The 14,067-nt window shown below is 20.2% G+C and overlaps 1 protein-coding gene across 14 annotated transcripts in view; it reads right to left on the reverse strand.

The window, feature by feature from the left end:
• Window positions 1-8,375: 8,375 nt before the first annotated feature.
• Window positions 8,376-14,067, reverse strand: part of LOC129619015 (troponin I) — a 33,113-nt gene continuing 27,421 nt past the window's right edge. For 6 of the 14 annotated variants that reach the window (XM_055534061.1, XM_055534060.1, XM_055534066.1 and 3 more), the window contains 3 exons: window positions 12,952-12,993; window positions 10,458-10,519; window positions 8,376-9,337 (listed from right to left, as the gene is read on the reverse strand). In XM_055534061.1, the coding sequence (XP_055390036.1) occupies window positions 9,193-9,337; window positions 10,458-10,519; window positions 12,952-12,993 (249 nt within the window). In that variant the 3' untranslated portion in view covers window positions 8,376-9,192. Of the gene's footprint in view, window positions 9,338-10,457; window positions 10,520-12,715; window positions 12,994-14,067 lie in introns of those variants that run through there. The other 8 variants (XM_055534063.1, XM_055534070.1, XM_055534072.1 and 5 more) reach the window with 4 other exon arrangements.

Genomic DNA, 14,067 nt, shown 5'->3' on the forward strand with positions numbered 1-14,067 from the left:
TTTAATTTTATTTAACAAAAAAAAAACTCTTTCCAAAATTTTTCCAGAAAATCGGTTTTAAATATTTGTTTTATTAATTTATTAGTTAAAAAATGTTAAAAATTGTAAAATAATTTTATTTTCGTTTTCATATTGGTGTTTTAATGATCAAACACAAAAAAATTATTCAAATCCTAGGCTACTTTAATGTTGAAAAAATTTATGACTTATCCTAAATATATGCAATAATTTTTAACTTACCAATGAAAATTTATTAGAAAAAAAATTTTAATTTTAGTAGCTAGCTACTTCACTTGAATTGTTTTTTTCCTTCCTTTTATAAAGAGGTTTTTAAATTTTTTAAATTTTTCAAATGAAATAAAAAGAAAAATGAAAAATTATTTCAATTTATTTGAGAAAATGGAAATTTTTAAATTTCCTTTGATTTTTATATTTTGAAAATATTTTATAATTCATAAAACATTTTTTTCTTTTTCAAATATTTTAATGAATATGCGCTTAATTTTAATTTAAATTTTAATGTAAATTTTAATAATAATCATAATATTATTAAAATCTTATTATTTATGAATTTCAAAATTAAAAATTTTTTTTTAAAATAAATTATGATTTTAGTATAGAAATTCAAATTTTAGTTCTTTTTCCAAGTCTCACATTTAAAATTAAAATTATGATGATTTTAAAATTAAATAATTTAAAAATGAAAAAAATTCAATATATTTTTTTAAACTTTAATTATAAATTTGAATTTTACTAATAAAATGTACGCACAAGTCCAAGGATAATATATTTTTATTAAAATTTATATTTTTCTCAACTATCTACACCCTATACTCTTTATATCCCATGTACTTTTTTGAATCTTTATAAAAAAAAATTTATAATTGCATAACAGAATCAAAAAAAAAATATTTTTTAATTTCACTTTCTATTAATTTTTATTTTTATTATTACTTAAGAAAAAAGACAAAAGAATTTCTTTAAAATACACGACTTTATAACACGACAGTTGAATATCAACTGAAATATCCAAATTTTAAATGAAAAGGACTAATAGCAAATGAAAAATATCCAAAGTATTTGAAATTTGAACTTAAAATACATGCACACATACATATATATATAGAAAATTATACTGCTTTTATTATATAAGTGTATATATACATATATAATTTTTTTTAAATTCTTTTATTGTATTTTTTATATTTTACTTACACAAATTATATTTATAAGGATTTATATACTTATTTATACACAAATTAAATATCCTTTTTTGCAGAAGTATCAACAGTTTTCAATCATATTTTCATTTTTATTTTTTTATATATTTGTTATTTTTATGATTTTAAATAAAAATGAATGTAGATTTGCCCGACCTTACCAAAACTCCTCAATTATTCAATGAAATTCATTTTTCATTTTATTTTTTATTATTTGTGTTTTTTGTCTGTAAGGATAAAAAAAAAATTGCCTGTAAGTATAAAGTTTGGTTTTATTCTGTAAATTTTATGTTACAGAAAAGTTTACTTTTTGGAGTATGTGTGTGTGTGTAAGCGAAGAATAATTGTGAAAAGAAAAAAAAAGCTTTTTGAGAAGAAAAAGGAAAAGAATTTTTTTTTTCTCTTCTATTATTTTAATTCAAGAGCTTTGACATTTAAAAAACTGATTACATACAGAGGAAAATGATCAAGAATAAAAAATTTTTGTGTATATGGAAAATAAAGTATGTATGTTCATATTTTGTGTTATAAAAAATAAAGTGTACATACATAAAATTTTAATATTATATATTTATGTGAATAGATGAGTGTGTAGATATGTAATTTTTATAATTGTTATAACTGTTATTACAAAATTATAAGTATGTATATTTACGTGTGTGCTTTATTTGAATGGAAAATTGATATGATGCCAGGAGTTTCTATGCATGTTTCATTCTTAATAAACAACAAAACAATAGATTTCTGAATGAAACATATAAGAATAAAAATTATATAAGAACATATTTGTGTATATATGTACATATATACAAATCACATACAAAAATTACATAAAATGAAAATTTACTTTATATTCCTATAAAAATGAAAATTGTAATGGGGGGCCGCAGAGAGGTGTTCAACTGAAAGAATAATAAAGAAAAAAACTTTATCTGAAAATAGATTTCAATGTTGACTGCATTATAAATATTTTTTTTTCTAAATGAGAATTGTTTTTGTATTTCTATTTTAATATTTTTATTAATTTAAGATTTAAGCGCACCTTTTCATATATTAATATACATATATAAATATTTATGTGTGTGCAGTAGTTTTGTATGTAAATATGACGTTTATTTTTGCATTTTATTTCGTTTATATAGAAAATTTAAAATTCTTTACTAAAATTTTGCATGTTCCCAGTTTTCTTTGGTTAAGAAAAGCAGCTTTAAAAAAAAACAAAATATAGAAAGTCAAAATATAATTTATAAATAATTAAATTGCATTAAATTACATATTATTAGTTACATATAAATATAGCTGTATACAGGACATATTTTATACATACAAGTATTCTTCCCTATATTTTAATATGTTATGTACACAAAATATGCAATACTTGTATGGAAAAACTTTACTGTTACACAAAATTTTCTCAATGAAATTTCATCATTTTCACCATTATGTATATATGTATACATTTATATAAATATACGTATATAGAAAGAAAAAGTAGAACAACACTAATGACGTCATACAAAAATTTATTTATATAATAATTTTATTAGTTATAATAATATAGAGTGAATTAAAAAAAAATTAATATTATAAAAAAAAAATCTGACAAAAATTTCATAATTGAAACAACATTGAATAAAAATTATAATAATATTATAATTTGTAATTATAGTCTCGGTAATAATTAACTTAATTATTTTAATAATTATTTTATTAATTAGTAATTATTATTTAAAAAAAAGCAGATTTAATTCTTTCCCTTTATTTAGAATAAAATAGTCAGAACAACATTAAGATATTTTATGGCATTTGCATCACTTTCTGTCCACAATGCTCATATATAAATACTGTGGCAAGTATACAACTAGAATGAAAGGTGTAAATTTTAAAAATTAATTATTCCAAAATTTTTTAACATTTAACATAATTACGATCTCGTTGACTTGATTGGTAGATAATTAAAATTTTATTTGTAGACTTAGACGTTGAAAAATCTAGCATGTGTTCTAATAGTTTGAGATTTTCAATTAAATGCAATATAGTTTCTTTGGTGAAATGTTGTGGTAAACTATAAGAACCTTTAGAAATCATAACAAATCAGAATTTATTTCGAGACTTGTTCACCCTCTGAATATCAAAATTTATTCAAATTTTATTTCTACGATTATTTTCGTTAAAGAAAAACTATAAATTTTAAATAAAAATTAATTTTCATATTTAATTTTGTTATATACAAATTTTTGTTATTGAATAAAAATTTTTATTTAATTATAATATTCTAGTGTCTATTTACTCTAGTAATATAATACTCTCTTTTCAACAATGATGAGAGATGATAATTGTATTAGAATGTTGTTCGTATAAATAAAATTCTAATTGCCTTTCATAATTCTTTAATATTTAATATATATTATAATATATACAAAAAACCAGTTGAATTGTACTAGGTTCTCTCATGTGCTTAAAATTTTAAGGTTTTCATTGGTTTTTCGGAAATACTATAGCATCATTTATGAAATAATTTTTTCATTTTAAAATATATACGGTAATATTTCTGTCGCGTGAGTGTTACACAATTTTTTAAGTCTTTTCCTTAATTAACATATTGCATTTGAGGGGCTCAGAAGCAAAGTGGCATAAGCCACAATGTGGGTTATGCCACTTTGGTTTTGAAAAATCAAAAATTTTTTCAAAAGCAAAAGTACTTTTGTGAAAAATAAATAGGAAAAAAACTATTTCGAAACTGGAAACTAATATCACTGATTCTAGAAGATGTACATAACCGATCGCAGCAAAAACATTTTTTTTTACTTGTGACTTACGCCACTCTGCTTCTGAAACCCTCATATATTAATATGTTCATATATAAGTAAACTAATACTAAATAGTTCACAGTTGCAATTAAAGCAATACCGAAAATCAATATGAATTTTCTTAAGAGGAATTTGAAATTTTCAAATATTCAATGGAATTCATGGTTTTTCTTATTGAATTCTACCAAATATATGACATTTTATAAAATTTTACCAAAAACTGCATATATAGATTTAAAATTTTGAGGAAGCATAGTAATACAATAATAATTTATGTAATAAATACTGTACGAAGTGGTATAAAAATTCGTATACATATTTTAATAATATTTATATAATTTATTTCCAATTCCTATATAATAAAGCCTCACATTTAATTCCTAATTTCATTCAAAAATACTTATGTATTAGATTTGTATAATTATTACTAAAATAATAAACTAAAAATTTTCTTATTTAAATTTCAGTATAGATAGATATTAATTCCTTTTTTTTACCGAAAATTACGTAAATTCTCTACGTGAATAACACATACATAATACATAAACATAAAATTTTGTTATAAGTTTTTTTTTTATTTATTAATTTATTAAATCACTTTAATTTTAAATAAAATCTTGATTAGAAAGTAAATAAATGCATAAATGAATACACAATATGTACCGTATAACAATTGCAATACTCGGAAAGAAGGAGGAAATTGAAAAAAAAAAAAACAACAAAATAAAATTTCAATTTTTTAAACTACTCATTTCTTCTTGTTTTTTTCTTTTTGTATTTTCTTTTCTTTTGTTAATGCATTTTAAATTTAACTCACAATATACGTCATCGAACAGTTGCTGAATAGGTCAGGTATTATTTAATTCTGCAATTTTCTATTTTTAGAATAGACATTTTATTTTTTTATTATTCTTCATTTTCCTTATTTTTTTGTTTTTATCCTTTTTTAATTTATTTTTTTTTTGAAAACAACATCAATTTAAGTCAAGCAGCAGCAATTCAACAAAATTTCTATATATTCATTTTTATATTAAAAGAAATTCATAAATATATGAAATATATATATATATATATATATATATATATATATATATATAGAGGTATACCTCTGTGTATACATGAGTATAGAATGTATAATTAACCGCATCAAATATAAGATGCAATTTTCCGCAATATATAACAAAAATAATATATATTGCAAAAATTTCAAATTTAAATTTTTTTTTAATTTTTTTTCAATCCTTTATTTACACTAATATATTAATTTATAATTAATATATTATTTAAAAATTAAAATTTCTTAAAATAAACTTTTAAAACAATAACATTTTTTTTTTAAATTAAAAATAAAACTAAATTTTTCTATTTAAATTGCATATTACATTTGATCATTTATTATCCTTATATTCACAAATATGCAATACATTCACATGAACATATACAATACACATTATATAATATAATATGAAATACACAGTGTATATATGTTACTGTTATATTATTGTTATTTATATACATATTTAAAAACTAAAAATAGCATTTCACTGCTAACACAGTGACCTACTGTTAAAATAACCTACATTTTTCTTTTTCACTTTTTATATACGTACATAAATGAAGTATACATACAAGAATATTATGTATATAAAAATATATAACGGATGGCATATAATATGCAATATGCATTTATATATTTATAATTTCTGTATAATTGTATATAGGTAAAGAGTTTTTTTTTATATAAAACATTATGTTTAAATTTACATAAAAATTTCCTATATATACTGTTTATGTATATGCATATTTGATGCATAATGTTTGCAGATTTCTTCTGTAAAGAAACAAAATTTATAAATATTCTGTATAACCAAAATATGTTCTATATGGATGATTATTATATTTGTGAACGAGATTAAGGAATAAAGAGCAACTTTAAATTTTTAAATTTCAAAATTTCTGTAAACATATACACTTACACATGCATACAAATTAAGATATACTACAAGTATTACAGTAAACTTTATTTACCGTTGTTAGAATTATTTTGAAAATTAAACGTTAAGGGTTTTTTTTTTTGATACAATACATAAAATCATTTTGTTATACATATATATACGCATAGGTTTGTTATTATATTTTAATAGTTTTCATTGAATGCATACTCTACATTTATATTTATAGGTACATAAAATTATTTTGTATAAAAAAAAAATAAAAAATAAAACAAAAACTTTATTGTGAAAAGAAATTTTATTATTTATTTTTCTTTTTCTTGTTTTTTTTTTTGATAATGAATGACGTAAACAAGTATCCTTGCATTTTATTTAATGTGTATTGCATATACATATGCGATGTCCTTAAAATATTATAGATTTTGAGGCCATTTTCATTGATGCCATATATTTTGTATCCTGAAAGCATTATTTTTAGTTTTTTTTTTGTTTTGTATAAGCCCGCTTTTTATATTTATTTTTTTTGTATTCATTCTTTACCTTTTTTTCTGTTTTTAACTTAAAATACCATTTACACATACATCTAAAAATATAACATGGCATATATTATATAAAATATTATTATAAACTTTTGAAATGTGATGTTCATTTTATATATTGTGTTTTTGTAAAATAATAATAAAAATTTTTTAATAATGAAAATAACATATTAAATTTTTAGTTTTATATTAGAAAATATTAACACTTTAATTCAAGAATGAGCATTTGGATTATATTATTTGTTATGTACATCAGACGAATTTCTTAGGCCAAGCATCAATTTGCCACGCAAATTAATATTGCATGAAAGAGTTAAAACAATCATTATTAGGACGTACAAAAGTTCGACTATTCAATTGCCAAATCATCTTTGATGAGGAAGGAAAAGGATAGTGGAGAGTTAGTAAGGGTAGAGTTTATTAAAATGAGAGAAACAAAAAAATTTTTGGATTAATTTTTGAAAAAAAGAAAAACAGAAACAGAATTAGCAACAATGAACAAAGAATTAAGCCACAAGACTTCCTAGAAAGTTAAATTTCTAGAAATTGCGGATCTCAGAGCACTCTTACTAACACCAATATCAAAACAACCTATCAAATTCCGTACTGTGATGACGAATATTGAAAAGCCCTACCGACCTGAAGTTGGTTGAATTCTTTGTAAAAGACACCTGATTCAACAAAAATGGCGAAACAACGTTTCCCGAAACAAGTTGATGAATAAAACTCATATAAGCCATTATCGTATTATTGATTTCTTTAAAAAATTATTTATGACTTTAAATATGAGAGATTTTAAAACAGATTTTATTTATCGAGAATTTACCGATTACAAACATACTTACTATTACAATACTCTTTTTGCTTAAGTATTATACTTAAATATTGAAATTCAGTGAATTATTTAAAAAAAATCACTATAATCTATATAAATTAGATGTTGAGTTCATCATAATTAATTCAAAAGTGATCAATGACATTTATATGAAAACTTAGTTGATCGTTTGCATATTCATATTGAAATTTAAAAATTGTAAAGTATCATGTAGATACTTTAACATTACTATGTAAGTAATTTCGAATATCATGCAAGAATATTGTTATTTTGTTCTTAAATTCATTAAATTTTTAAAAGAATTTTTAAATAGTCCTTAATCGATCTTAAATTTTAAAATTGAATTAATTTAAGATATTATATGGTTGAAATAATATAAGAGTCACAAAATTACATAAGTTTCACGGATAAAAAAACAAGTTTGCCTAAAGTTAAAAATGAATTTTACATAATTTCAAAAACTTTTGGACTGAAAATATTTTAAAACAAGATAGTCGTATGGGAACAATGTGAGCGTTTTCTTTTCAAAATAATTGTTTGTTTTCAATTCTCATACAAGAAGGTTGTATCAACAATGTTTTGAATAAATAATCATTTAGTTCGAACTTTGAGGCATTAAATATTTTTTGGAAAAAACCCCGCTAATTAATTTTATTCTATTAAGTGAGAAAGTCTGTTAAATAAATATTTTACAAAATTCAATTGCAAATTGCATTAAAATAACATTACATAAGGAGGAAGTTATTGCGCACAAAACTTCCAAAATTCTACCTTGCTTCGATTCCTAATTTCTCTATAAATTGTTTTCGATTATGGAACATCGACGCTCTCATTTTCATATCAAATCAAACTCTCATTTTGAGAATGTTGCATTGTTTTATATATGGTACATACATATATGACCATTTTAATATTTCTCTCAATTTATTATTCCAAAAGAGATTTCCCTTCTCTAAATACTTTTATAATTCTCTACCAATGACTAATTTGTTTATTGTATTAATAAAAAACAATAATAATTGTTGTTATATAGTAAATTTTTATTTTTATTAATTAAATTATTTTTATTTAAATTAATTAAAATTGGATGTTTTACAATTTATTTAAAAAATATAATAATTTTTCTTTTCTTTTCTCATTATTAAATTATACAATTAAAACAAAAACATTTATGTATGTATATTATTACATATATATGTATTTATAGATCGGAAAGAAAAAAAATTAATGAACAAGTAAAAAAATAAATATCGAACTGAAACTAAAAATTTTCAAAAACAAAAATTATAAACCAGAAAACAAATATTTATGAAAATAAAAAAGGAATAATTTAAAATTTTATATTTGAATAAAAATACAAAAAAAATTAAAGTAAAATTAAATTAAATAATATTTTTTTCCTTTTTTTGTAAATAAATTAATAATTTTTTAAAAATATAAGAAATTTTTAAAAGTTTCTAAATTAATAATTTAATAATTTCAATTCTCTAATTGTTTTATTATATTTTTGTTTTTATTTAATTTAAAATTTACTTTAATTATTTTCATTTAGGATAAAAAAAATTTTTTGGTGATCGTTGTTGTTGATTGTTGTTGTTGATTGTTGTTGTCATTTTTGTTTTAATAATTTTTCTTTTCTCTATTATTGGTTATTGTTATTATAGCTTTTTGTTTTTTTGATCTATTTTTAATTATTATACATAATGTTATGCTACTATTATGATAATTAAATTATATATTTAAAATTTACATGTGTATGTTTTGTAGTTGTATATATTTATATACAATAATATATACATATATATATTTATATGAATTATAATAATATTTTTTTTTTTATTTAAATATAGAAAACAAATACAAATAGTTGGCTAAATTTTCAAATACAAAAAAAAAATAAGTATTTATATAATGTGATTTTATTCGTAATATAAAATATTTATGATGATCTTTAAGCTGGTGTTTCGGGAGTATGCGCTTCCTAAAAAATAAAATATAAAAAAACAATATTGGGATTTTTTGTTTGTATATACAAGTGTACATAAATTTATACATATTTACATATATATACTTTATATGTACGTTATAAATTAAATATAACAAAAAAAAATGTTTAAATATTTTTATAATTAAATTAAAATTTATTATTAAAAAAAGTACACATAAAATTCGCGTTTTGCCTTATAAAGTATAAAAAAACACAAAATAAATTCTCACTTTAAATTAGAAATTCTTTTGTTAAAAAAATAATCAAAATTACTTTTCGGAAAACATTTGTACTTTCATTTTATTCAAATTGTACAGAATATCTAAAGAAATTTTAGTTTTATAAAAGTATTATATAATAATAATCAATTGGTATCATTTAAAATTTGTAGAAAATTTAGCAGATTATGCAATCAAAATTGGAATATTTTCACAAAATAACAGTAAAGAACTTAATTTGAAGTATTTTTTTTGTTGGAATGTAAAATTTTTGTATTTAAGATATTTTAAATATGCCGGTCATATTAAGAACATAAATGAATAGCATTGAAAAATTCTACACGAAAAGTTGGAGTACAAATACTTTTCCAATAATTTTAAATGGAAACCATTTCGAGTTATCTTAATACAAAGTTCTAAGCACGTAGATTTGCACTTTGATAATTTCTAAAAATTTCGGCTAAAATTTTTTTAATATAAAACAGCAATAAAATATTAGAGTACAATAGTTTACCACCTTAAATGTAAATTTACTCTTGCAAATGTGGCAACAACATTATTGAAGTTTTATTTTAGCATATTTATTTACAGAAATAGTGCAACAGTTATATTATCCGTTCCTTTAGGAGATATTATACTTTTGTCAGAAGTACCCATACCGAAATCAAAATACCCAAATAAAATTTGAACGGCTTTTTTTTTGGATAATTTTTTGCAACATTTGTCCACATTAAACACAATAAATAATTTCGGAATTACTTGTACGGGCATTTTTACGTGTACTTTTTTTTAGATGAAAAATCAAATAACTATATATTTACAAATTATTTAATATTAATTTAAAATATTAGTATTTAAGAAAAAAAAAATGAAAGTAAAAAAATAAAAATAATTACAAGTTAAAAGCATAAATAAAGATGAAATATGGCAGGTCTGTTAATAAGCTAGAATTATTGTCCTGTTTTTTTCGTTTTAAAATAAAATTAAGAATGAAATTTTGCATTAGAATTTAAATTAATCTACTTAAAGCATTAAAATAAAATTTAAATATGCAAGAATAAAAAAATTTAATATAGTTCAAAATTAACATGAAAATATGAAAACTTTAAATATAATGTTAAATTAGTTACAGTTGTAGGGCAAAGTAGTGAAAAAATGAAAGAAAAAATTTTATTATTATATAAAATGAATTTCTTACTTATATATTGATTATCACAATTATTACCATTTCAGTTGCGCAAAATTAATTTTTGAGTTTAATTTAAATCTGTTTTATTTTCGATTATTTGACTAATTTTTATTGCTCTGCACGAAATTATTCTTCGATTATACTGTTTACTTAACTGTCTTGTAATTTTTTACCGCAAAAACTGTTCTTACAAGCAGTACCTAATTGATTACTTAAATTTGTAAAATTGTATATTATAGCTTTTCGCTAAGCTCTTCAGCCTACACACACATTGGAATTTAAAATTTATTTGTTTTTTACAATTAAGGTTATTTTTACACAAATATGAAGAAATTGAAAATATGAATTTTCAGAAAAATGTTCACAAAAATTTTAAATTTTTTGATAGAAGTAAGTTTTGAAATATTTTTGTTATATAAGTTATACACGAAAAATTTTTTAAGATAATGTTGATAAGATAAATATTTAAAAGAGAGGAAAGCGTTTAAAATAATTTATTTTACTGAGTGATAAAACTGAGAATTAAGTTACTCTTATTTAGTACTCTTGTTTTATAACAAAATTTGCCTTGATCTGTTCAAGCATCTGCGTTGTTGTATATTGTCGTATTTCATATTGTTTTGGCATAAACGAAGATTGCCCAATAATTGTTTTTCAAAAAGGATTTTATGCTTTTATATTCGAAATACAGAATGTATATAGAAATTTAAATTTAGAATTATATTATTATTATGTAGTTATAACTATTTCTGAATTAGATTTTGCTTTCAGAAAATTTTACACAATAATAAATGTTATTAGTAAACAAATATTGAAAAATTTTAAGTTTCATATTACCCGTTTTTAAACCCAACTCAGCTGATATAATATAAATTATATTTGCTGAATTCAGCTTCATTCTAAATTTCTAAACTAAAAAATTGTATAATAGTATTGATTTTATAGAGTCAAATAAAGATTAATTAATTTCTTACTGCTTATAGAAATTTTACAATTACATGCATATCCGATTTAAAACTATTGAAAATTTAATTTGATAAATTCGAATCTGAGAAAATTTCATATAATTTATTCAAAAATTATATTACTGTATGAGTAATATTGTTTTTAAAGATTTGTTTAAGTTCCTAAGTGACTATTTAAAGTGTATTTTATAATTGCTTTCTTATATATGAATAGTGATGAATTCACTAATACGTATGCATATTTTTAAATATTATGTGGTAAAAATTAAAAAATATTTTCCATATTTTCCTTTAATAATTAAAATAATGGTTTTCAATGAAGGGCAAACTACAAAGGTGGTTGATTGGGGTTTCATTAAGTCTTAAATGATATTATTAACTAAAATATTATTCTATAAGGAAGTGACACATTGCTATTAAAACTACTTGGAATTTAAGAAGGGGGGAGGGGGGTGATACAGTGGTTGACATACAGGAATTTCAAATCAATTAAAATAAACACACAATTTTGAATTGTAATTTTTTTAAATATTTTATTTTAAAAATCTTTATTTTTGTTTTATTTCTTTTTAATTTGTGAGTTATTTTTTTTTTATTAAATGAAATGTAATAATGATTTAATTTATTTTTTTAATTTAAATGTTAAAAGAAGTAAAAATTTTTTAAATTCTGAATATTGAATTTTTTTTTCGTTTTTTTTCTTCGGATTAAACCCATTTCCAATTTTTCATTCAATAATTTTAATTTGTAAAAAAATATTTAATGATGTTGCGTCTAACTCTAAATTTGTTATATTTGAAAAATTTTTAATTCCTCAAACAAGAGCATGCAATTATTGAATAAGAAATTTTTGGAACATCCTTGAAAAATTTTCTATTTTATTTTAAATTTTTCAATTTAAATGTTTTCAAAATTAAATTTTTGGGATATTAGTGTTGCCTTCTACATTTGGGAATTTCGTTATTTTTTTTCATTTCTAAATTAATAAAACAAACACATGGACAATGTTTTTTTTTTGTTTTTTTTAGTTCATGTTTTGTTGATTATAATATTATAATAAAAAACATTTAAATGGGCTTTTGTTTTTTTGAAATTAAATTTAAAATAAGAAAATATTTATAATAAATTATTAATTAAATTTTATAATTTTCCAAAAAAAAACATAAAATTTATAATATTAATAATAAATAAAGGTGTTCAGCTAATTTATGCTTCAGCTTCAACTTCTTCCTTTACCTTAGCATCACCTGGTTTGCCTTTGGACCAATCTGGTTTTTTCTGTAAATATTAATTAGAAAAAAAACAATGCAATTATTAAAATTATTTTATAAAGAAAAAATTTTTTAAACACAAAAATATGGGTGTACTTTTTAAAAATATACTCGTAAAAGAAAACAAATGGTGCAAATTTTTTTTAAAAATAAAATTTGCACTCTGCTACCATAATACAGATAACAAAATAATTTCAAAATAAAATTTACTACAAATACAAGATACAAAACATTTAATGGCTAACTACAAATACATTTGATCCAAATATTATTTGAAATAAATTACAATTTTATTATTATACTACATTATTGCTAATTTTATGAAAAGATAATAATTATGAAACATATGGAAACATATAAAAGTTTTTCTTATTTAATTTTACAATTCTACAATTATTAATATTATTAACTATTGTGGATTAACTAGAGTGGAAAATATCACGATTGTATGTTGTGTATTTACTTTTGTATCGGGAATATTTGCTCCAAATTTTAAATATTAATGCCCCAAGAAATATGTTATTATTATAAAAATTGCTGGTGGGGCTGATACTAATAATTCAATATTCAACACCGAATTGAGAATAATCTCAAATATCTTTTGTATTTAATAAAAAATTTTTTACTGTATACTCGTATTAAATTTGTACTGAATATGCTCATTATTCTGCAGTAAACTTAATTACTCAATGTTTATTTGACAGTAATGCTCCTATAAATTATATCTCCCGAAATCGAATAAAAAATGAGAGTTTTAGTTTTAGTACTCAAATAAAATTACTGTTGTACTAAAAGTATTAATAAAAAAAACTAATATTCCTTATAATTTTCAATTTGAATTTATTAATTAATAATTTAAAACCGATTTTCAATATTTTTATTCAATATGTATGTATAGTTATTTTTGTAGGACGAAAAATTTTAATAAAATATGATAAATTAAAAATAATAATAGTTATATATTTTTATTGAATTTTCTTATGAAATTGTTGTGTCTTAAAAATATTATAACAATTTTCATAAATTATGACATTTTTGTCAAATAGATTTTTTATTCTCACGGAATTTTAGAGCGAAAATA

Source organism: Condylostylus longicornis, unplaced genomic scaffold (genome assembly GCF_029603195.1).
Source record: "Condylostylus longicornis isolate FDR11 unplaced genomic scaffold, ASM2960319v2 ptg000010l, whole genome shotgun sequence".
In the NCBI taxonomy this organism is placed as follows: domain Eukaryota; kingdom Metazoa; phylum Arthropoda; class Insecta; order Diptera; family Dolichopodidae; genus Condylostylus; species Condylostylus longicornis.